General features: G+C 41.9%; 1 protein-coding gene across 2 annotated transcripts in view; it reads right to left on the reverse strand.

Annotated features, from left to right (window-relative positions):
• The window catches only part of CDKL2 (cyclin dependent kinase like 2), a 54108-nt gene extending 29815 nt beyond the window's left edge, over window positions 1-24293 (reverse strand). For both annotated transcript variants that reach the window (XM_030818994.1, XM_030818993.1), the window contains exons 1-3: window positions 23781-24293; window positions 19460-19656; window positions 4420-4614 (exon numbers count right to left, since the gene is read on the reverse strand). In XM_030818994.1, the coding sequence (XP_030674854.1) occupies window positions 4420-4614; window positions 19460-19627 (363 nt within the window). In that variant the 5' untranslated portion in view covers window positions 19628-19656; window positions 23781-24293. The remainder of the gene's footprint in view (window positions 1-4419; window positions 4615-19459; window positions 19657-23780) is intronic.
• Window positions 24294-25562: the final 1269 nt, after the last annotated feature.

The following is a 25562-nucleotide window of genomic DNA, read 5'->3' on the forward strand; positions in this document are numbered from 1 at the left end:
TATCAGTGATGACGACACAGGTCCAGTCTCAGACCACCTGTGCTGTGGTAGAAAGAGCTAAACTGGGGCCGGGCGCAGTGGCTCACACCTGTAATCCCAGCACTTTGGGAGACCGAGGCAGGTGGATCACGAGGTCAGGAGATCGAGACATCCTGGCTAATACAGTGAAACCCTGTCTCTACCAAAAATACAAAAAATTAGCCAGGCGTCGTGGCAGGCGCCTGTAGTCCCAGCTACTCGGGAGGCTGAGGCAGGGAGAATGGCGTGAACCTGGGAGGTGGAGCTTGCAGTGAGCTGAAATCAAGCCACTGCACTCCATCCTGGGCGACAGAGCGAGCCTCCATCTCAAAAAAAAAAAAAAAGAAAAAAAGAGCTAAACTGAGAGTCAGGAGACCTGGGTCTAGTCCCTGGTTTTCAGTACAGCCATAGACAACTCAATCTTTCTAAGTCTATCTTCTCAGCCCACAAATGAGGGGGCTAAAGTGCATGATCACCATGTTTCTTCCCTACTCTAATACCTTATAATTTATGGTAACACAATGGATTCTAAGTATAACCAAGAAGATATGAGTTGAATTTTTCCTAAAATTCATCATTGCAGACTGGGGTGGCCAGAGACAGTACTATGAAAAGGGTAGGCTCTGACATGGGTCTTTAATACTAGGTATAACCTAAATAAATTATGATACCTTGTAATTTCAGTAAAAAAAGTCGTTTAGGGTTCTACAAACCTCATAATGTTCTGTACTATTTGGGTCAAACTTCAATGGGCAGCAATCTTAAATTTATTTTTAAATATGTTATTCAGTCTGGCTCATAAAGGATTAAAATCATATTTATATTTTAAAAAATTCAAGTGCTCACAGATATAGATACATTTAAAAATGAATAATATATTTGAGAATAAATGTTTTCATTTTCTTAAAGTCAAGCATCTCATCCTTACGTGTACGTATGTTTATATATATGTATGTATGTATGTATGTATGTATTTGTGTGTTTATTTATTCCAGCCACTACCATTATTATCTGTCTACATTAAAAAGAGAAATGTTAACTGCGTAGAAAACAAAACCTTAAAATATACCTTTAATAATAATGGTAATAATAGCTGACACTTGAATACTTATGTGTCAAGCACTATTCTAAATGTTTTTCATGTTTTAACTGATTTTATTCTCACAATAACCCTAAGGATAGGTGCTATTATTATCTCCATTTAACTAGGGGCTGGGAGTAAGGATTGGAGAAGAGGTACTAGGGTTTGAGAAGAAAGAGGGTAAGAAATCACAATCTAGAAGAGTTTAAGAGTGAATGGAGGCTGGGCACAGTGGCTCACGCCTGTAATCCCAGCACTTTGGGAGGCCGAGGTGGGCGGATCACTTGAGGCCAGAAGTTCAAGACCAGCCTGGCCAACATGGCGAAACCCCATCTCTACTAAAAATACAAAAATTAGCCAGGCGTGGCGGTGCACACCAGTAATCCCAGCTACTTGAGAGGCTGAGGCAGGAGAACCGCTTGAACCCAGGAGGCAGAGGTTGCAGTGAGCCAAGATCGCACCACTGCACTCTAGCATGGGCGACAGAGTGAGATTCTGTCTCAAAAAAAAAGAGTAAATGGACTAGAAAAAAAGTAGTATGACTGCCAGGCAACACTAATAACACTAATGCTCCCTTGAGACAAGTGTTCATAAATTGCAGTGAGATCAGTTCTCCACCCATAAAAATTCATATTTTCTATACCTTAAAGAGATATGTAAACGCTCTGAAGCTTAGCAGGGAACCACTTTTATTTATTTTTATTTTTTTATTTTTTTTGAGATGGAGTTTCACTCTTGTTGCCCAGGCTGGAGTGCAATGGCACAATCTTGGCTTACCGCAACCTCTGCCTCCCAGGTTCAAGCGATTCTCCTGCCTCAGCCTTCCGAGTAGCTGGGATTACAGGCATGTGCCACCACGCCCACCTAATTTTGTATTTTTAGTAGTGACGGGGTTTCTCCATGTTGGCCAGGCTGGTCTCAAACTCCCGACCTCAGGTGATCCGCCCGCCTTGGCCTCTCAAATTGCTGGAATTACAGGCATGAGCCACCGCGCCCAGAGAAACACTGGATTTTACAATCTCTTTTTTTTTTTTTTGAGTCAGAGTCTCACCGTGTTGCCCAGGCTGGAGGGCAGTGGCACGATCTCAGCTCACTGCAACCTCCGCCTCCTGGGTCCAAGCAATTCTCCTGCCTCAGCCTCCCAAATAGCTGGGATTACAGGTGCCTGCCACCGTGCCTGGCTAATTTTTTTATATTTTTAGTAGAGATGGGGTTTCACCACGTTGGCCAGGCTGGTTTCGAACTCCTGACCTCAAGTGATCAGAACACCTCAGCCCCACAAAGTGCTAGGATTACAGGCATGAGCCACCACGCCAGGCCTAAAATCTCTTTCCTTAAACACAGAATGGCACTCATGCCAGCAGTACTTGACTCTAAACTGCCTGGATGTATCTGTACATCTAAAGGTAGAATGTGTTATATTAAACATGGGTTGATTCATCATGAAAGTATAAAAATAAAGGGACACAGAAGCAATATAGGCAGGACACATTCAAATGCGCTTCTAATATGAGAGACAATGGTTCTTTTTGCTTACTGGTTCCACTGGCAAGCCTATCCTTAGTACAGAGATGAATGTAGGGCATTCAGCCACCTAACTCCAAATATTACAGGCCCATTGGGAAGATATAATCATTTTTATGAAGAAGGATGAATCAGTATCTTTTAAACTGATACATTAAGTATTTGATTCACTAACACCTCATGCTGATCTGATTTCTTGCAAATCCAACATTATTGTTATTCTACTTTATATATTTCACCCCTGTAACAATTATCTCTCTTTGCAATTTACTAAACTAGCATTCAGTCTCCTGAGTTTGGTCAATGTGAGTCTGCCCTAAGAGACAGATACTCTAAATTAGGTTTCTCAAAATAGATTTTCTGAGCCTGGATCATTCCAAAGTTGCCAGAAGGCCACTATGGAAGGCCTCCTAAAAAAGGGCAGTGTTTTTCCCAGTGGAAACTAGGTATCTGCCTCTACTGAGCAATTTTTTTACATATGTAAACTTCACACTATAACTCAGTAACATAACAAAACTACACAATAAAAGACAGTTAAGAAATTAAAGATAAGCTGGGCGCGGTGGCTCAAGCCTGTAATCCCAGCACTTTGGGAGGCTGAGGCGGGCGGATCACGAGGTCAGGAGATCGAGACCATCCTGGCTAACACGGTGAAACCCCGTCTCTACTAAAAACACAAAAAATTAGCCGGGCGTGTTGGCGGGCGCCTGTATTCCCAGCTACTCGGGAGGCTGAGGCAGGAGAATGGCGTGAACCCAGGAGGTGGAGGTTGTGGTGAGCCGAGATCGCGCCACTGCACTCCAGCCTGGGGGACAGGGAGAGACTCCGTCTCAAAAAAAAAAAAAAAAAAAAAAAAGAAATTAAAGATAGTGAATAATAATAATAACCAAAAAGAAATATATCAGTTTAGGTGGCAGGTATGTAAAATGATTTTTTCTTTATTTTATAATTATCTTTAGTTTTAAATTTTTCTACCATTAATATTTATTACTTTTATAATCACACAAAAAAAGTCATTTAAAATATTTTGTAAAACTGGCAAAATCTATGTGTTGAGCGATTCATTTATACTTTATAGGTATCACTCTTCTTATAGGTGCTTTTATATGATACTCAAAGTATATAAAATTATTGTGATAGACTACAGAGTAAGGGTAGAAATTTTCATACATTCACACTTTATAATTAGGCAAGAGAACACAAACTAACAAATACACAGACCCTTGGGTCTATACATTTCTCAAAATTCATCACTTAAAATTTGTGCATTTCACTTAGTAAATATTACCTTAAAAAAGAACAGAAAATAGGGCCAGGCACGGTGGCTTAGGCCTGTAATCCCAGCACTTTGGGAGGCCAAGGCAGGCGGATCACCTGAGGTCAGGAGTTTTGAGACCAGCCTGGCCAACATGGTGAAACCCCATCTCTTCTAAGAATACAAAAATTAGCCGGGCGTAGTGGTGCATGCCTGTAATCCCAGCTACTCAGAAGGCTGAGGCAGGAGAATCACTTGAACCTGTGGGGCAGAGGTTGCAGTGAGCTGAGATCTTGCCACTGCACTCCAGCCTGGGCGAAAGAGCAAGACTCTGTCTCAGAAAAAAACAAAACAAACAAACAAAAAAACCCAGAAAACAAATATTTAACTCCAATTAATAGATGCACAGATGAAGTCTTTAGTGTTAAAGTATACTGATGTCTGCAACTTATTTTCAAATGCATAAATCAATAAGAGAGATTAAAGGATTAATTAATGAATAAATAGGTGATAAAGCAAATTATTTAAACTCAATACTTACATTGTGACTGTGACAAAATCCAATTCCATTAATAATCTGAAACAAATACTTTTGAACTATTTGGTAGTCTAGTCCATTTGGAAAGAGCTCCAAGTCATCAAGAATTGTGTGGTCAACAAATTCAAAGACTAGGTACCATCGTTTTTTTTTCTTACACACTTCCAAGAGATTCACCAAGTTTTCATGCCTCAGTTGCTGTTATTAAAAAATGCAAAATAGCTGTTATTTTAAAATGCAAAATAGTTTATATAAACTAAGATCAAATTATTAGCAATTAATTATTTAAAATAGATCTCAGCATAAGAAAAATATATAAATAAAATGCATATACAGTGTAAATTGTAAAAGCTATTCTGGTTTTTAAACTACAATTGAGAGACTATATTGCTCCTTTCTCCTCTCAGAGAACAAAATAAAGCTAATAAGAAAAATAAGTGTAACTCCATCTTTGCTGAAACTAAGAGGGATCTATGACCCCCTACTCACAACAAATGAGATGGGACTACTAAATCTAATCAAGGTCAAACAAGAGTATAGGAAGACACCAAAAGATCATCTGTGGCTACAAAGCTGGCAGCGTAAGAGTTCTCTGAAGCCAGTGACATACCCTGAAAAGACAAAAAAGTCCTCCTTTAATATAATGGAAAACTATATATACATATATATAGTGTGTGTGTGTATATATATATGAAATAAGGCTCATAGACAGCAGTGAAAACATCCCTAGAACTGAATGGCACAAGAAACAGCAGTGAGGAAGGGCTGCATAAGGAATCACACAGAAACACATTTGCTGGAAACAATCTCTCAGTGAAGCAGTGTAGAAGGCAAAACAATTCATTATGAACAAACCTGCAACTGCAAGTTTTAGAGAAATTAAACCTAACAGAATTAAATCCCACACTCAGGCATATGTGATAAGGAATACCATTGTGAATTATGGTAAATTCCTGCTAGCCTGGAACAAAGTCATGGCCTCTCCCCAGAACCTCCTACAAATAGTCCTCCAAAGGCTCAGACTTTATTATAAGAAACAATCAAAAAGGAACCAATCAAGGATCTATTCAAAGATGTAAGAAATGAGGAAGAAAGGAGAAAGAAACACAAATGGTAGATTAACACTCACCAGAAAAAAATGTTGCCACCTTTAAAGGGAAAGAAACCAATGGAATGCAGAATATAGCTCTCAAAATCCTCAAGAAAATCCAAGTATGATCCAGAAACTTTATGCCCAACCAAATTGTCATTCAAGTAAAAGACAACGTGAGCATTGAATCCATTTAAGGCAGGACTAAATCTTATACAAATGTGGGCATCATGGTTACAAAACAGAAAGTGAACATTTTAAATGCAACAATGCACAAATGATATAGAAGATGTAAACAAGATAAAAGTGTATATATACACCAGGTGCAGTGGCTCACACCTGTAATCCCAGTGACTTGGGAGGGCAAAGCAAAAGAATCACTTGAGGCCAGGAATTTGAGAACAGCCTGGGCATAGTGAGACCCCATCTCTACAAAAAATTTTAAAAATTAGCCTGGTGTGGTTGGGCACACCTCTAGTCCCAGCTACTTGGGAGGTTAATGTGGGAGAATCACTTGAGCCCACGAGTTGGAGGCTGCAATGAGTGTGGTGAGCTATGATCATGCCACTGCACTTCAGCTCAAGCAACAGAGCAAGACCTTATCTTGAAACAAAATGAAAAAACAAAACACTAAAGTAAATAAGATATTTTCTAAAATCAGATGGTAGGTGAGTGGGAGATAAAAGGAAATAGAAATATAATAATTAATTTACAAAGAAGTAACTATGTTATTTAACACTATAGTTATCAAGGTAAGCAATATGGCTAGGCATGGTAGCTCATGCCTGTAATCCCAGCACTTTAGGAGGCTGAAGTGGAGGGATAGCTTGAGGCCAAGAATTGTAGGCTGCAATAAGCTATGATCATGCCACTGCATTCCAGCCTGGGTAACAGAGTGAGACTCTGTCTCTTAAAAAATTAAAAAACGAAAAAAGGTTGCCAAGGAAACACATCCAATATAAATATAAAAATAATATAAGGAATTCAGGGGCCAGGCACAGTGGCTCACACCTGTAATCCCAGCACTTTGGGAGGCTGAGGCAGGTGGATCACCTGAGGTCAGGAGTTCAAGACCAGCCTGGCCAACATGGCAAAACCCCATCTCTACCAAAAATACAAAAAAATTAGCCTGGCGTGGTGGCATGCCTGGCCACCACCATGAAGTAATGAAGTAATATCGATGAAGTAATCCCAGCTTCTAAGGAGGCTGAGGCAGGAGAATCGCTTGAACCCAGGAGGCGGAAGTTGCAGTGAGCCGAGATTGCACCACTGCACTCCAGCCTGGGTGACAGAGCAAGACTCCATCTCCAAAAAAAAAAAAAGGTATTCAGAGATCATATAGAAAAATATTTTTTAAAGAGTTATACATATACATCATGGAATATTACGCAGTCATAAAGAAGAATGAGATCATGTCCTTTGCAGGGACATGGATGAAGCTGGAAGCCATTATCCTCAGCAAACTAATAGGAACAGAAAACCAAATACCACATGTTGTCACTTATAAGAGGGAGCTAAATGATGAGGGCACGTAGAGGGCAAAGGGTGGGAGAAGGGAGAGGACCAGGAAAAATGACTGACAAATAATTCTTTAAACCCAAGACTTATATCGTGACTGTGACAAAATCCAATTCCATTATTAATAATCTGAAACAAGTACTTTTGAACTATTTGGTAGTCTAGTCCATTTGGAAAGAGCTCCAAGTCATCAAGAATTGTGTGGCCAACAAATTCAAAGACTAGGTACCATCATCACCTAATCATTAGCTAATGGATACCAGGCTGAATACCTAGGTGATGAAATAATCTGTACAACAAACCCCCATGACACATGTTTACCTATGTAACAAACCTGTACATCCTGTACATGTACCCCTGAACTTAAAAGTTAAAAAAAAAAATTCTACCCTGCCTTCCCTTAAAACAGACATTTTACAATGTAAAAGAAGTGTTGCCAAGAAAAAAATAAAAGTTATAAAAGAGTACGATATTATACATAATAACAACTAATACTTACACAATGCTTACTATGTTCCAGGTACTATTCTAAGCACAATAGCATTATGAAATAGGTACAATTATTATCCTGCTTTATAGCTGAAGCAACTAACTCACACAGAGGGTAAGGAACTTGTCCAAGGTCACACAGCAATAACTGGTAGAGGCACGATTAAAACACCTTCTCAAAAAAACCAAAAAACTAAACAAATCAACAAAAAATGCCCCAAAACCCACAAATTTAATATCCTAATGGAACTATAAATTCTGGCAAGTTCTATTTTATCAAATAAAAAATCTAAATAATACTAGAATGTCAGTTGTTCCATTGGGCTGTTTTGGCACATTTCTAATAGAAAAAAACATTACACTAAAACTTTTTACTCTTTATAAAAAATTCACACTATAGCACTAGATAATTTCTCTTTCTCTACTCTATGTCAAGTCCTTTTTGCAAAGATTTCCACAGTAGCTCCAACCCTGCAATCATAATTAAAACACACACTATCGGCCGGGCATGGTGGCTCATGCCTGTAATCCCAGCACTTTGGGATGCCAAGGCGGATGGATCATGAAGTCAGGAGTTCGAGATCAGCCTGGCCAAAATGGTGAATCCCTGTCTCTAATGAAAATACAAAAATTAGCCGGGCTAAAACACCAAAAGCAATGGCAACAAAAGCCAAAATTGACAAATGGGATATAATTAAACTAAAGAGCTTCTGCACAGTAAAAGAAACTACCATCAGAGTGAACAAGCAACCTACAGAATGGGAGAAAATTTTTGCAACTTACTCATCTGACAAAGGGCTAATATCCAGAATCTACAATGAACTCAAACAAATTTACAAGAAAAAAACAAACAACCCCATTCCAAAAGTGGGCAAAGGACATGAACAGACACTTCTCAAAAGAAGACATTTATGCAGCCAAAAAACACATGAAGAAATGCTCATCATCACTGGCCATCAGAGAAATGCAAATCAAAACCACAGTGAGATACCATCTCACACCAGTTAGAATGGCCATCATTAAAAAATCAGGAAATAACAGGTGCTGGAGAGGATGTGGAGAAATAGGAACACTTTTACACTGTTGCTGGGACTGTAAACTAGTTCAACCATTGTGGAAGTCAGTGTGGCGATTCCTCAGGGATCTAGAACTAGAAATACCATTTGACCCAGCCATCCCATTACTGGGTATATACCCAAAGGACTATAAATCATGCTGCTACAAAGACACATGCACACGTATGTTTATTGCGGCACTATTCACAATAGCAAAGAGTTGGAACCAACCCAAATGTCCAACAACGATAGACTGGATTAAGAAAATGTGGCACATATACACCATGGAATACTATGCAGCCATAAAAAATGATGAGTTCGTGTCCTTTGTAGGGACATGGATGAAACTGGAAATCATCATTCTCAGTTAACTATCGCAAGGACAAAAAACCAAACACCGCATGTTCTCACTCATAGGTGGGAATTGAACAATGAGAACTCATGGACACAGGAAGGGGAACATCACACTCCGGGGACTGTTGTGGGGTTGGGGGAGGGGGGAGGGACAGCATTAGGAGATATACCTAATGCTAAATGACAAGTTAATGGGTGCAGCACACCAACATGGCACATGGATACATATGTAACAAACCTGCACATCGTGCACATGTACCCTAAAACCTAAAGTATTATAATAAAAAAAAAAAAAAGAAAAAGAAAAAAAAAAAATTAGCTGGGCGTGGTGGCGGGTGCCTGTAGTCCCAGCTACTCAGGAGGCTGAGGCACGAGAATCACTTGAACCCAGGAGGCGGAGGTTGCAGTGAGCCAAGATCGTGCCACTGCACTCCAGCCTGGGCAACAGAGCAAGACTCCGTCTCAAAAAAAAAAAAAAAAGCACAGACTATCAGCTCCACAGGTTCTCTGCCTTTGTGCTTATATTTTTAATGGCAGATGGTTACCTTCTTTGGTAATGGCAGACTGAATAACTCAGACCAGCCCTCCAGTTGAAAATTCTTTTTTTTTTTTGAGACGGAGTTTCGCTCTTGTTGCCCGGGCTAGAGTGCAGTGGCGCAATCTCGGCTCACCGCAACCTCCTCCGCCTGCCAGGTTCAAGCAATTCTCCTGCCTTAGCCTCCCAAGTAGCTGGGATTACAGACATGCACCACCATGTCCGGCTAATTTTGTATTTTTGGTAGAGACGGGGTTTCTCCGTGTTGGTCAGGCTGGTCTGGAACTCTCGACCTTAGGTGATCTGCCCGCCTCGGCCTCCCAAAGTGCTGGGATTACAGGCGTGAGTCGCCGCGCCCAGCCATTGAAAATTCTTTAGAAGTTGGATTAGTTTTCAAAAAATCTTCTTAAACATATAAAAGGCTAAAACGACAGTGAGGATTACTGGGCTAAAATCAAGAACATGAGAATCCAGAGAGTTAACCTCAGGACTCAAAGCTAATTTTGACATCAAGTAACAAATGTGGAAATGAGCTTTGATTTTTGTGGCTCCCCAGGGCTAAAAGGGAAAAGCCAAAGTCCAAAAGCCTTCTAAAGGTGGGATATCTGAGAAACCACCTCCAATTAAAGCTAGGACCCAAAAAACTACATCCTCCAGAGTGAAAATGAACAGAAATAAACGAGCCTTCACTAGACTTAACATCAGGTTCAAGGAACTAAAAGCCTTGAACTTGTATTCACATACTGGACTGGGAGCATCTCCATGTACCTGTCAGAAGCAAATGAATATCGCCTCTGGACAAAGAAAACCGTACCTTAGCCTCAAAATATTTCTACAGATAAAATTTCAAAAACAACATTCAGTTCTAAAGGATAATGAGAAACACAAGATAAAAAGAGACTATAAGCAAGAACTTTGAACTTAACTAAGGAGGTCCTGGGCTGGTAGTGTGCTTGGACCAGACAGAAACCAGAACTGGGAAAATTTTAATGTAAATAATTTTTCATTACGAAGGGTAGTTAATTACTAAAGGGGGTAAAAGAAGACTCTAAGGGATATGTTTAAACTAGCAAATACAGGAAGCCCCACTTTTACGGCTGAAGGAAAGTACGTAGGGCACAAGAAGGAACTAAAAATGTAGAAGAGCCCCCAATAACCACCAGACATGTAGTCCTCATTGGAAATGGCCCAGCAGCCACAAAAATGTAAAGATTGCCAATAGTGAAAAAATTCACCAGAGCACACAGGCCAGAGATGGTTTGTAGAGTGGCCAGCAGTTGGTAGAGAAACTCACCAGAATGAGTAGGTAGGCCAGAACTGGTCCTTGAAAGATGCTGGTCGGGCGCGGTGGCTCACGCTTGTAATCCCAGCACTTTGAGAGGCCGAGGCGGGCGGATCACGAGGTCAGGAGATCGAGACCACGGTGAAACCCCGTCTCTACTAAAAATACAAAAAATTAGCCAGGCGTGGTGGCGGGCGCCTGTAGTCCCAGCTACTGGGAGAGGCTGAGGCAGGAGAATGGCGTGAACCCAGGAGGCGGAGCTTGCAATGAGCCGAGATCGCGCCACTGCACTCCAGCCTGGGTGACAGAGCGAGACTCCGTCTCAAAAAAAAAAAAAAAAAAGATGCTGAAGTGAGCTAACAGACCTCCCACATGGTGATGGGCTCACAGCTGTATCAAAAAAAAAAAAAGCACACCAGAAGCTGGAAGAAAAGCTTCTTCGTCTTACTAAGGACCAACAGTGTCTTTCCATGCCCTCTACCTGTTGACAAAACCTAAAATCAATCAGCTGGCAAAAAAAAAAGAAATGTTTACAGAGTCCAGCTCTAATATCACAAAGTAGGTAAAAAAAGGAATGATTTGGAGTTGAGAGACAATAAATTGATTACTGGCACAGTGCCCATGAACATGGAAGAATGAAATAAAAATTGTCTGTGGAGAAAAATATTTTTACCTTAGCCTCAAATTATTTTTAAAAAATAATCTTTCAGGACAGGCGTGGTGGCTCCCGCCTATGATTCTAGCATTTGGGGAGGTTGAGGCGGAAAAATTGCTTGAGCTCAGTAGTTTGAGACTAGTCTGGGCAACATACTGAGACCCTGTCTCCACAAAAAATAAAAAAAAATAGCTGGGCATGGTGGCACATGCCTGTAGTCCAAGCTCCAAAGCTACTTAGGAAGCTGAGGCAGGAGGACTGCTTGAGTCTGGAAGATTGAGGCTGAAGTGAGCCATAATTGCACCACTGCACTCCAGCATGGGTGACAGAGCCAAGACCCTGTCTAAAAAATAATAACAATGATAATAATAGTATTTCAAAGATAAGGTTCAGCACAAAATTGAAGATAAGCAGGCATACAATGAAATAAGACACCATAAGTAAGAAATACCAGAAAATATTGGCAATTGAAACAGATACAGAATGACTTCAGATATTGTAATTATCAGATATGGACTACTACTCTTTAAAAAAGAAATCCAACCTCGAAAAATGGAGCGAACTTAAAACCATAAAAAGTAACATAACAGATGTGGACCCAAATAAAAATTCTAGGGTGGAAAAGTATAATTACTTTTGTTCACAGTAACAGTAGACTAGGTAATTTGTAACAATTCTCCAAATGAATACAAGTAGAAAAGCTGGACAAAATATATAACACAACTACTTGGAGGAACGAAAAAGATAATATAGTAAAAAATACCTGGGCTAGGAAGACACAAACCCAGAAAAGTGAGCCAGGCAATTAGGGCCAAATTTTTTTAACCCAAGAAACATATGCCACTTTAGAGGGAAGACTAAGAGGATCAGTAGCACTTTTCACCATGTTGCAGGCCTAAGGTAGCAGTGATTGATGTTCAGGGGCCATGAAGGTGAAAAGAAGGAGTACAGTGCTGGTGAAATCCTTTCATTTGGGTTAGCCCTAAAAGTCCTCAAGTTATCAGTAGTAGCTGATATGAACCTTAGTATATGAAGCTGAATTATTAAATGGAGAAGAGAGAATGGGACAGTAGCAGTATGTGAAACAACAATTATAGCTGAGCATTTTTTTTTTTTTTGAGATGGAGTCTTACTCTGTTGCCCAGGCTGGAGTGCAGTGGCACGATCTTGGTTTACTTCAACCTCTACCTGCCAGGTTCAAGAGATTCTCCTGCCTCAGCCTCTTGAGTGGCTGGAACTACAGGCACGCACCACCATGCCCAGCTAATTTTTGTATTTTTAGTAGGGACAGGGTTTCACCACGTTGGCCAGGCTGGTCTCGAACTCCTGACCTCAAGTGATCCACCCACCTTGACCTCCCAAAGTGCTGAGATTACAGGCATGAGCCACCATGCCCAGCCTGAGCATTTTTATTTTTTATTTTTTTTGCACACAAAACAATAAACACTTTCTAAAAGTACATACGAACAAAAAGATGCATATCAAACATATTAGGAAGGTTGCACATGGGAAGACGGGGAATTGAAATGGGGGGTGGGAATTAAAGAAAATAAATGAGAGAGGGACTTTGTATGGATCAGTGATAATAACTCAATCCTCTATTTGACAAAGAAGGAGAAGGAAGAGGAAGAAAAAGAAAGTGGGATAAAGGATCAGAAAGGTAGGAAAATAGAAAAAAATAGAGTATGACTCCAGGGTAGACCTGTTTTGTTGTCGCTTGGTTCGTTGGTTGGTTTGACAGTTGTATTTTTCATATGTTTTGCCATGTTGGCCAGGCTGGTCTCGAGCTCCCAGCCTCAAGTGATCAACCCACCTCAGCCTCCCAGAGTACTGGGACTACAGGCGTGAGCCACCACATCCAGCCCCCACATTGCTTCTGGCCTCGGTGGTAGACCTCCCAGACGGGGCGGCCGGAGAGGCATTCCCCACATCCCAGATGGGGCGGCCAGGCAGAGGTGCTCCTCACTTCCCAGACGGGGCGGCCGGGCAGAGACGCTCCTCACTTCCTAGACGGGGTGGCGGCCGGGCAGAGGGGCTCCTCACTTCCCGGACGGGGCGGCCGGGCAGAGGCACTCCTCACATCCCAGACGATGGGTGGCCGGGCAGAGGCACTCCTCACTTGCCAGACGGGGCGGCCGGGCAGAGTCGCTCCTCACTTCCCAGACGGGGCGACCGGGCAGAGGCGCTCCTCACATCCCAGAAGGGGCGGCCGGACAGAGGCGCTCCTCACTTCCCAGACGGGGCGGCCGCGCAGAGGGGCTCCTCACTTCCCAGACGGGGCAGCCAGGCAGAGGCGCTCCTCACCTCCCAGACGGGGCGGCCGGGCAGAGGAGCTCCTCATAACCCAGACGATGGGCGGCCAGGCAGAGACGCTCCCCACCTCCCAGACGGGGCAGCGGCCGGGCAGAGGTGGCTGGGAGGCGGAGGCTGCAGCGAGCCAAGACCACGCCACCGCACTCCAGCCCGGGCAACACCGAGCACCGAATGAGCGAGCCTCCGTCTGCAGTCCCAGCACCTCGGGAGGCTGAGGCGGGCAGAGAGGAGGCGGGCTGGAGACCAGTCTGGCCGACATGGCGAACGCCTGCAGCCAAAGGAGAAACGAGGGGGGGGTGGCGCACGGCGGCAATCCAGGCGCCGGAGGCCGGCAGGGATACGGGAGCCGGACGCAGGAGTGTGCAGCGGCCGAGTGACTCAGCCTGGGCACAGAAGAAAAAGAAAAAAAAAAAGAAAAGAAAAGAAAAGAAAAGAAAAAAAGAAAGAAAGAGGAAGGAGGGAGGGAGGGAGGGAGGGAAGGAAGGAAGGAAGGGGCCTGAGCATTTTTTTTTGTTTTTTTTTTTTGTTGTTGTTGTTGTTTTGAGGTGGAGTCTCGCTCTGTCGCCCAGGCTGGAGTGCAGTGACACAATCTCGGCTCACTGCAAGCTCCGCCTCCTGGGTTCACGCCATTCTCCTGCCTCAGCCTCTCCGAGTAGCTGGGACTACAGGCACCCGCCACCACGCCCAGCTAATTTTTTTTGTATTTTTAGTAGAGACGGGGTTTCACCGTGGTCTCGATCTCCTGACCTCGTGATCCGCCCGACTCGGCCTCCCACAGTGCTGGGATTACAAGCATGAGCCACCGCGCCCGGCCGCATTTTTTAAAAATGACAAATGACATTATTTGATAGAAGCAAGAGTCATAAAATTAACAGACAAAAAAAAAAAAAAACCCACACCTAGGCATATTATTGTAAACTCCTGAAAATCAAAGAGAAAACCTTAAAAGTATCTAGAAGAAAATGGTTATTAAGGAACACAATAAGACTGATGTCTGATTTTTCAATACAAGCAACAGAGCCAGCAGAACAGTAGGATTCTATCCTGAACATACTGAATATAATTAACTGACAACCCTGAATGCTATATCCTGAGAAAACAGCCTTTTTTTCTTTTTTTTTTTTTAAGCGATGAGATCTCACTACAGTGCCCAGGCTGGAGTGCAGTGGCTATTCACAGGCATGATCATAGCACACCACAGTCTCGAACTCCTGGGCTCAAGTGATCCTCCCACCTCAGCCTCCTGAGTAGCAAAGACTATAGGCTCACGCTATCGCACCTAGCTTGAAATAGTATTTTAAACACAAAGTAGAATAAATACTTTTTTTTACACCAACAAAAATGAATAGCATTTCTTATCATCAGGCCGGGCGCGGTGGCTCACGCCTGTAATCCCAGCACTTTGGGAGACCAAGGCGGACGGATCACGAGGTCAGGAGATCGAGACCATCCTGGCTAACACGGCGAAACCCCATCTCTACTAAAAATACAAAAAAAAAAAAAAAAATTAGCTGGGCGAGGTGGCGGGCGCCTGTAGTCCCAGCTACTCGGGAGGCTGAGGCAGGAGAATGGCGTGAACCAAGGAGGCAGAGTCTGCAGTGAGCTGAGATCGCGCCACTGCACTCCAGCCTGGGCGACAGAGTGAGACTCCGTCTCAAAAAAAAAAAAAAGAATTTCTTATCATCAGATTTGCTTTAAAGAAAATAAAGGAAGTGCTTTAAGCATAAGGAAAATGACCCCAGATGGAAACTCAGAAATGTAGGGAAGACTAAATAAAGAGTAATAGAAAGGGTAATATTAGGTATATCCTAACAAGTGCTGACTGTGAACAATTTTAAAAGGGATTTAACTATATACAGAATTTAACAATATTACATAGCAGCAATAACACATATATCTGATGGGTGGAGGGGAGAAAGGAGAGGTAACTGAAATTAAAATTGCTAAGATTTTTGCATTGTAAAAGTACCTGTTTGAGTATCAATAAGTTGTTTGTATATTAAAATATCTAGAACAATCTCTAAAATACTAGTAAAAGAATGTTTAACAAAATAATTTTTAAAAAGAAAAAACCTAGATATATGGAAGGCAACTAGGATGATAAGTATAAATCCAAATATGTGAGTTTTATATTAAATATAAATAGACTAAACACTCTAAGTAAAATACAAAGACTGTCAGACTGAATAAAACAAAAGAAACAACTGTATCTGCTTATAAGAGATATACTTTACATCTAACGACACAGAAGGTTAACAGGAGAAAGGATTAAAAAGTATATATCATACAAATAATGATCAAAAGTGCAAACATACTAATGACAAAGTGTATGTTAAGACAAGAAGACTGGCCAGGCCTGGTGGCTCACGTCTGTAATCCCAACACTTTGGGAGGCCAAAGTGGCTGTATCACGAGGTCAGGAGTTTGAGACCAGCCTGGCCAACATGGTGAAACCCCGTCTCTACTAAAATACAAAAATCAGCCAGGTGTGGTGGCGGGCACCTGTAATCCCAGCTACTTGGGAGGCTGAGGCAGGAGAATTGCTTGAACCCAGGGGGTAGAGGTTGCAGTGAGACGAGATCGCGCCACTGCACTCCAGCCTGGGTGACAGAGCAAGACTCCATCTCAAAAAAAAAAAAAAAAAAAAAAAAAAAAAAAAAACAGACAAGAAGACCAAGAAACGAAAGGATTATACAATGTTCATGAACTGGATGCAATATTGCAAACACATCAATTCTCCACAAGTTGATCTATATAAATTCAATTAAATTCCTAGAGTTTTTATGAGCATTGGTAAATTGATTCTAAAATTTATATGGAAATGCAAACAGACAAAAATAGGGAAGATGGTCTTATAGAAGAAGGACAAAACAGAAGGATTTATTCTACCAGATATAAAAACTTACAAACTAGGCCAGCTGCAGTGGCTCACACCTGTAATCCCAGCACTTTGGAAGGCTGAGGAGGGTGGATTGCTTGAGCCAAGCAGCTCAAGACTAGCCTGGGCAACATGGCAAAACCCTATCATTACCCAGAAAAATACAAAAATTAGCCAAGCATGGTGGCACACGCCTGTAGGCCCAGCTACTCAGAAGGCTGAAGTGGGAGAATCACTTCAGCCTGGGAGGTAGAGACTGCAATGAGTCAAGATCATGCCACTGCACTGCAGCCCGAGTGATACAACAAGACCCCGTCTCAAAAAAAAACCTACTAACTAGGATAAACCTATTAACCAGGATAAACATTGTGGGCTACTGGCGCAAGCTTAAACAAATAGACCAGTGGGACAGAATAAAATCTTGCCTATATAGGAGAACATGTGGCAAAAGGAATATTCAGAACAGTGGGGAAAAACATGGTATTTTCAATAAATGTCTCTGGGACAACTGGATAGCCATAGGGGAAAAGTCATAAGATTTGACTGTGTCAAACACCATTATTAAGATCAAGTATTAGATAATTAGACTTTAACAAATCCCTAGTGTAACCACTAAAAGACAGAAACACAATGTATAATTTCCAAGTTATTAGAAAAAAAGGAATGATAAATGTAATCAATCCAAAGTAACAAAAGACAAAGAAATAGAGAACTGGTAATACAAATAGCACATATTAAGGTGATAGATATATATATTCAAAATACATCAGATATTATATTACAAGTAAATGGAATAAATGCTCCAATTAAAAGGCAAATATTATCAAACAGGAAAAAAGCAAAATATAACTATACGGTTTTCACAAGAGATACATCTAAACAAGAATTCAGAAAAATTAGGGGTACAGGCGCGGTGGCTCACACTTGTAATCTCAGCACTTTGGAAGGCTGAGGCGGGCGGATCACCTGAGGTCAGGAGTTTGAGAACAGCCTGGCCAACATGGTGAAACCCCATCACTACTAAGAATACAAAAATTAGCCAGGCGTGGTGGCGGGCACCTATAATACCAGCTACTCAGGAGGCTGAGGCAGGAGAATCGCTGGAACCCAGGAGGCAGAGGTTGCAGTGAGCCAAGATTGCACCACTGCACCCCAGCCTAGACAACAAGTGTGAAACTCCATCTCAAAAAAAAAAAAAAGAATTCAGAAAAATTAGAAGTAAAAATATGGAAAAGATTTACTATGGAAACGCTAACCAAAATTAAGCTAATGCATGTACTCTTATTAATTTCAAATAAATTAGATCTTAAAACAAAATACTGGCCAGGTGTGGTGGCTCACACCTATAATCCGAACACTTTGAAAGGCCGAGGTAGGAGGATTACTTTAGCTCAGGAGTTTGAGACCAGCCTGAGCAACATAGTGAGACCTTATCTCTACTAAAAATAAAAAAATTAGCCAGGCATAGTGGCACACACCTGCAATCCCAGCTACTTGGGAGACTGAGGTGTAGGATTGCTTGAGCCCAGGAGTTCAAGGCTGCAGTGAGCCATGATCATGCCACGGCACTCCAGCCTGGAGGACAGAACAAGACCCTGTGTCAAAAAAACAAAATGAAATGACCGGGTGTGGTGGCTCATGCCTGTAATCCCAGCACTTTGGGAGGCTGAGGTGGGCGGTTCATGAGGTCAGGAGATCAAGACTATCCCAATCAACATAGTGAAACTCTGTCTCTACTAAAATACGAAAAATAAAATAAAATTAGCCAGGCATGGTGACGCGCACCTGTAGTCCCAGCTACTTGGGAGCCTGAGGCAGAGGAATCGTTTGAACCCGGAAGGAGGATGTAGTGAACTGAGATAGCGCCATTGCACTCCAGCCTGGTAACAGAGTGAGACTCCGTCTCAAAAAAATCCAGCGAAACGAAATATTACTATAATAAAAAGGGTTATTGCATAATGACGAAAGATTTAACTCAACAGCAAGATATAATAATTCTAAATATAACACACTAATAATACTGTTTGTGTTTATAAAAATAAACATTAACTGAACTACAATGAAAAGTAGAAAAATCAATAATCACAAAGGAAGACTTTAACATATTTCTTCTCAGTGCTGGATAAAACAAGCATATAAGAAAAATAAATTAGAATTTGGAAGATTTGAACAACACAATTAACATGAACTAATGAACATATATGAAATACTTTTCAAGAACAAGAGGGTTTTTTTTAGTTGACTATATTCTGAACCAAAAAGCAAATATCAAGAAATTTCAAAGAAATAAATTCTTATATGGTGTATACTCAGAACATAGGGCAGTTGTCTCACAAATAAATAACCAGGAAAGAATAACCTAGAAAATGTCCATGTTTGGAAATTCAGAAATGTACTTTTAAATAACTCAGGGATTAAGAAAAATAGAACGGAAATGAGAAAATATTGTTAACAATCAAAATTTCCAGGATACATACCAAGCTGTTCCTACAGGAAAATGTATATCCTTAAATGCATATTTGAGGGGAAAAAAGTCTGGAAATTAGAGAAGCATCTATCTCAACAAATTAGGAAAAAGGGCTGCAAAATAAACCCATACAAATAAGTACAAAAAATGAAATAATAAAGAACAAAAATTAATGGTATTCCTCCTAACAAGTCATCAGATCTGGGGTGGTCTTTGGGACTCCTAACACAGACTATAGATAGATGATTGATAAATACACAGAAAGATACAGAGAGAAGGAACAAACACTTTTAAAATCAGGTTTACATTCACCAGATAAATGAATTTGCATATCTAATCATTGTATTTCTTCTTATTGCCAAAAAAGAAACTTATATTTTTTCGATTCAACATATGCATTTACTCACCTTTAGTAACTTGATTTCTCGCATTGCAATCTTTTTAACCATTTTGTCATCGTCACTTTCTAAGAACTTCTTTATGGCCACAATTCTTCCAGTATCTTTATTCCTACACTTCATCACCATTCCATAACTCCCTTTTCCAACCAAACCCAGGTTTTCATATTTTTCCATTTTAATTTAAAGTCAGTAGAAACTTTTTGCTGTGAAAACCAAAACATAGACTTAACAATGTTGAGTACATTAATTTCCTCCACCTTCCCAGCAAATTAATTCTTCCCTGCTTGTTTTCCATATTAGAGTAGTCACTGTGTTCATGGCTGTCCTGTATTAATTCACAATTTCCTAGTGTTTCTACATGTAAGATATGTTTTCAAAATGGTCACACACATTAAGCTGTGTTTTCAAAATGGTCACACACACTTCATAAGGCAAATGGAATTGAAGCCATTAACTTTAAATTACTAATGTCATGTTAACGAAATTCCATGTATTTTTAATTCTAATAAAGCAATACTTGAGCTATCATACATAACAATTACAACTCACTTTAAAAAGCACAATTCCAGGCCGGGAGCGGTGGCTCACGCCTGTAATCCCAGCACTTTGGGAGGCTGAGGTGGGCGGATCACAATGTCAGGAGATCAAGACCATCCTGGCTAACACGGTGAAACCCCGTCTCTACTAAAAATACAAAAAAATTAGCCGGACGTGGTGGCGGGCACCTGTAGTCCCAGCTACTCGGGAGGCTGAGGCAGGAGAATGGCGTGAACCCGGGAGGCGGAGCTTGCAGTGAGCCAAGATCATGCCACTGCACTCCAGCCTGGGTGACAGAGCAAGACTCCGTCTCAAAAAAAAAAAAAAAAAGCACAATTCCAGCCTGGGCAACATAGCAAGACTCTGTCTCTACAGAAGACATTTTTAAATTAGCTGGGTGTGGTGGTGTATGCCTGTGGTCCCAGCTACTTGGGAGGCTGAGGCAGGAGAATTGCTTGAGCCCAGGAGGTTGAGGCTGCAGTGAGCTGTGATGGCACTGCACACCAGCCTGAGCAACGGAGCGAGAATCTGTCTCAAAAACAAAACAAAACAAAACAAATAAGCAAAATGCACAGGCCAGGTGCGGTGGCTCACACCTGTAATCCCAGCACTTTAGAAGGCCGAGGCAGGCAGATCACCTGAGGTCAGGAGTTCGAGACCAGCCTGGCCAACATGGTGAAACCCTGTCTCTACTAAAATACAAAAATTAGCCAGGCATGGTGGTGCACCCCTACAGTCCCAGCTACTCGGGAGGCTAAGGCAGGAGAATCCCTTGAACCCGGGAGGCGGAGGTTGCAGTGAGCCAAGATAGCGCTACTGCACTCCAGCCTGGGTGACAGAGTGAGACTCTGTCTCAAAAAAAAAAAAAGCACAATTCCCTTTCACTCAAAGATGCATAACTGAATTTGGTGGGGGGTTTTGTTTGTTTGTTTGTTTGTTTGGGACGGAGTCTTGCTCTGTTGCCCAGGCTGGAGTGTAGTGGTGAGATTTAGGCTCACTGCAACCTCCACCTCCTGGGTTCAAGCAATTCTCCTGCCTCAGCCTCTGAGTAGCTGGGATTATAGGCGTGAGCCACCACACCCAGGTAAGTTTTGTATTTTCGTAGAGACGGGGTTTTGCCATGTTGCCCAGCCTGGTCTCGAACTCCTGACCTCAAGTGATCCACCCACCTTGGCCTCCCGAAGTGCTGGGATTGCAGGCGTGAGCCACAGCGCCCGGCCTGAATTTAGTTTTAATGAAGATCAACATTTTTGTCACACTGAATTTAGATCAATGTTGGAAATACTTATGCACCTTCCACTTAATTGGAAAAAATATTTGATCACATAACAAATTAACACAGAGCATCTTTCATAAAATATTTTTCTTTACTTTTCTTTTTTTTTTGAAACGGAGTCTCGTGCACTGGCACGAAATCAGCTCACTGCAACCTCTGCCTCCCAGGTTCAAGCGATTCCCTGTTTCTGCCTCCCCAGTAGCTAGGGTTACAGGCACCACTACCACGCCCAGCTAATTTTTGTACTTTTAATAGAGACGGGGTTTCGCCATGTTACTGTTACTATATTGAAATTAGAAAATAAGAGAAATGACATCGGTATATAAGCAGATTTTTAAAATTAAATTAAATTTTATTAAATTTAATGTAATTATTAAATTAAATTAAATATTAGTAGTACCAAATACAGTAAAAGTATTTCAAAAATCCTGTTAATGATTACTCACTATAAATATAATTTGAATTTGTGCTTGAAATTTTTTTTTTTTTTGAGACAGAGTCCCGCTCTGTCGCCCAGGCTGGAGTGCAGTGGCGCGATCTTGGCTCCCTGCAAACTCCGCCTCCCGGGTCCACGCCATTCTCCTGCCTCAGCCTCCCAAGTAGCTGGGACTACAGGCACCCACCACCACGCCCGGCTAATTTTTTGTATTTTTAGTAGAGACGGGGTTTCAGCGTGTTAGCCAGGATGGTCTTGATCTCCTGACCTCGTGATCTGCCTGCCTCGGCCTCCGAAAGTTCTGGGATTACAGGCATGAGCCACCGCGCCCGGCCTTGAAATTTTTTACTCATATTATATGACATTTTCTGAATAAAGGCAATCCTAAGAGAATCTTGTTTTACCAATGATTGATGAAGGTCCAGCAGTCATTGGACAAAATGCTTTGGGACAAAAAAAATTATTTCAGTCCAAATACAGATAGATTTTAACTCATAAGGTTTGACTGCCATGATATATATAAGCTATTAAACTATAACTCCAATAAGAATAAAAAATGCTGCTCTAAATCCCAATGTGGTTCCAATGGTTTCAGAAGAAAAAAACAAAGTCTTTAATAATTATATATCCAATGACGATTCAGGGTTGATATTTTTTACACCTGACAATATAAAAATGCTCATTTATTAAACTTTGGAAAGAAATAATTCTTGCCTATTGTATTAAGCATATACTTACGGCAATCTAAAATTAATTTACTCAGATCGTGAACTGTTTTTCCTGTTTCTCTATTGGAACAGTGATGCAAAGACAAAACAAATATTCTCTTTGTTCTAGCAAACTATGCTAATCCAATGTATACAATACGTTTTCCACACTTGACACATAATAGTTTGAGATTTTATAATATACATATTTTTAATGTAGATATACATGGAGAACCAGAAGATTGATCTTGAGGAGTGGGAAATGAAAACAATACCAATGAACATCAACTTAAATTATTATTTTACTACCAGTTTTCATAGTAGATTCTACTAGAAACTTTTTACAGAGCAGTGTCCCAGACACTAACTTTCCATGCATTTGACATTTTACCTTCTATTTCACTTCCATTAACTATTTTTTAATAAAATGTTTGTATTTGAAAAAAATCTCCATATAATTCTATCCCTTCTTAATTTTTTTCTCTTCCATTAAGAGAGTATGTTTTATTAGGGACTAGACTGTAGGTTTATCATACCAATGACAAAAATAGCTTAAATCTATAACCTGGATCATTTTTAAACATTTTGTAATTGGTGTCCTCAATATTTGAAAGCACAAAGTGAAAAAAAAATGACTTTAAGCATGTCTGAGGTGTTCTGAAGCGTATCACAAGCTAACATTAATGCAAGTTGACTGCTTCAAGTTTATTCTCCCAACCAATTGCACATCTGGACACACCACATTGAACACACCTGCTTTTTCAAGTGGCACTGTCCACAAATACTTTAAAAGTATCACAGCCTACCAAGCCTCTTGTTTCCTGAAACAGTTACTCATAAACTATAACTTCTCATGCCTTCTGCTCTTGAATGGAAAGGTAATACAAACGAAAAAGAAACCTGGCCAATGGGCAAGGTGTTATTTCTGGATGGTTCTAATAGAAACAATTTTGATAAAAATATTTGGAGAATGCTAATTTTTTGTTTAAGACGATTAAAGGGCCGGGAGCGGTGGCTCACGCCGGTAATCCCAACACTTTGTGAGGCCGAGGCGGGCGGATCACCTGAGGTCGTGAGTTCGAGACCAGCCTAATCAACATGGGGAAACCCTGTCTCTACTAAAAATACAAACTTAGCCGGGCGTGGTGGTGATGCCTGTAATCCCAGCTACTTGGGAGGCTGAGGCAGGATAATCGCTTGAACCCAGGAGGCAGAGGTTGCGGTGAGCCGAGACCGTGCCATTGCACTCCAGCCTGGGCAACAAGAGTGAAACTCCGTCTCAAAAAAAAAAAAAAAAAAAAAAAGACAGATTGAAATCTTTTATAGATCAAAGAACGAGATAATAGAAGCTTTAAAATGTACTATACTTACCGTTTCTTCAATCCGTTCGCATAGAAAGACCCAAAGGTTTTCAACTTGGAAACAAATTTGAGGTGAAATGCATATGGCTCGCAGGTCCAAAAGATGCTGCCTAGCAAACTAGCAATTCCAGCGCTGTTGTGATTTCTTCTGCGGACGCAGTCACGAGTCCAGGGCGAAGCAGGCAGGGAGGCAGGTGGGCCTCGGTCCGCCGCAAGCTTACACTTAGGACCACGGGCCGCATGCTGTCGTCGTCAAGGCAACGACCTCACTCTGTCCCCAACCATAGGCACAAAGTCTTGGGAGACAGATACGGCCCAGGTCAGAATGCGTTCACCGCAGGCACCAACACCTGTGAAGGCCAAAGACTACAGAGCAATTAGCTGGGTGAGAGGCACCACCTCCCAGCTCGTAAGGCGCCCAGTACCTGGAGCCTGGGAACCTGCACCGCTCCAGCTACCCCTGGGCGAAGGCGTTGGCCGCGGAGCTGCAAGAGGGGCGGTTCCTCACCCGCCCGAGAGCGCCAGGCCTCCCTTCTTCTGATTGGCCGAGCCGTGTCGTCACGAGCCATGATTGGCTCAGGGCCAACCACCCCCCCCCCTTCACCTAGGGCTGGGCCCAGGTTCTGCTCCCTGACACGCAGAGGCCCTGCGTCCCCACACGCCTTGGTTCTCGTCAGGAGGCGCCTTTCTGCCTTCCCCAGGGGGAGGTGGCGATTGTGATACCCACGCGAAGGGTAAAGGTGGCGGTTATGTAGGACTGCGAAGACTATGCAAAATGCGATACGGTTTCCCTCACAGCCTCGCCGCTGGGGCAGGGGCGGGCCCCGGGCGCCCTGAGTCGCGAAGGCGCGGCCTGACCGGGATTCCATGCTTCCTTTCCGTTCTGGGCGGTGGGGCCAGTGTGAGCCAGGTAGGAGATAACGGTGACCGTCTAGGAGGTGATGATTAGTAGGCGAGGCAAGGTGGAAGAAGGTAGATGATGACAGACCTGACGTTAGGAGGGACCTTGGGAAGGCCAGTCTGGCCATTGAGAGTGAGGGAAAACACTGAGATGGAGGAAGGGGAAGAGAGGGCATGAGTGGAATGGGAAAGCGCTGGGATGGCTGGGGATCTGGAGGACACGCACAACACCCGCGTATGGCAGCCAAATGGGGTGGAGTTAGGGCTTGCGATGAAACTTGCCTTAAATGTAAAAACGCAGCTCAATCCATGACTGAGCAAGACTGGTAGGTCAGAATCATGCACAGGCTTAAATCACACAGGAACAGAGCTTACCCCATTTTCAAGGGATCTGAGGCAGCAAGGAGGCCATAAGGCCAGTAAAATAACATTTTCAATCATGATAACTAAACCTTCATGATTATTTTGGTCTCGAAACTACTTTGATTTAGGGAATAGAGTGTCCTGGATAGACAAGTGTCTACCATATACCCTAGTCAATATTAAGGTATAAATAATTAATGTTAAGGTATTGATTCCTTCTTGCACATTAAGAAATAGACATTCTTTTGTGAGTTTGGTTAGTTTGCATTAATCTCCCAGTGGTTAATTACCTTGGTCAAACTGCTTAAAATCTAGTTCCTGAACCTGTAATATTGAGAACCAGACCTGACTTATGGAAAGAATAGAATTATTTGATCAATTCAAGATGTGACTGTTAATGTAGCAATTAGCTCTGTCCTTAGCTGTGTCCAAGTTGCGAGAAGCCCTGTCCCATTTGGTACCTCTATAGGCTATAAGAGAATCTGATGAACTTCTTTTGTATGGGAGTAGATTCAGTTTTGCTGGGCCT

The sequence above is a fragment of the Nomascus leucogenys genome, chromosome 9, assembly GCF_006542625.1.
Source record: "Nomascus leucogenys isolate Asia chromosome 9, Asia_NLE_v1, whole genome shotgun sequence".
Lineage (NCBI taxonomy): Eukaryota > Metazoa > Chordata > Mammalia > Primates > Hylobatidae > Nomascus > Nomascus leucogenys.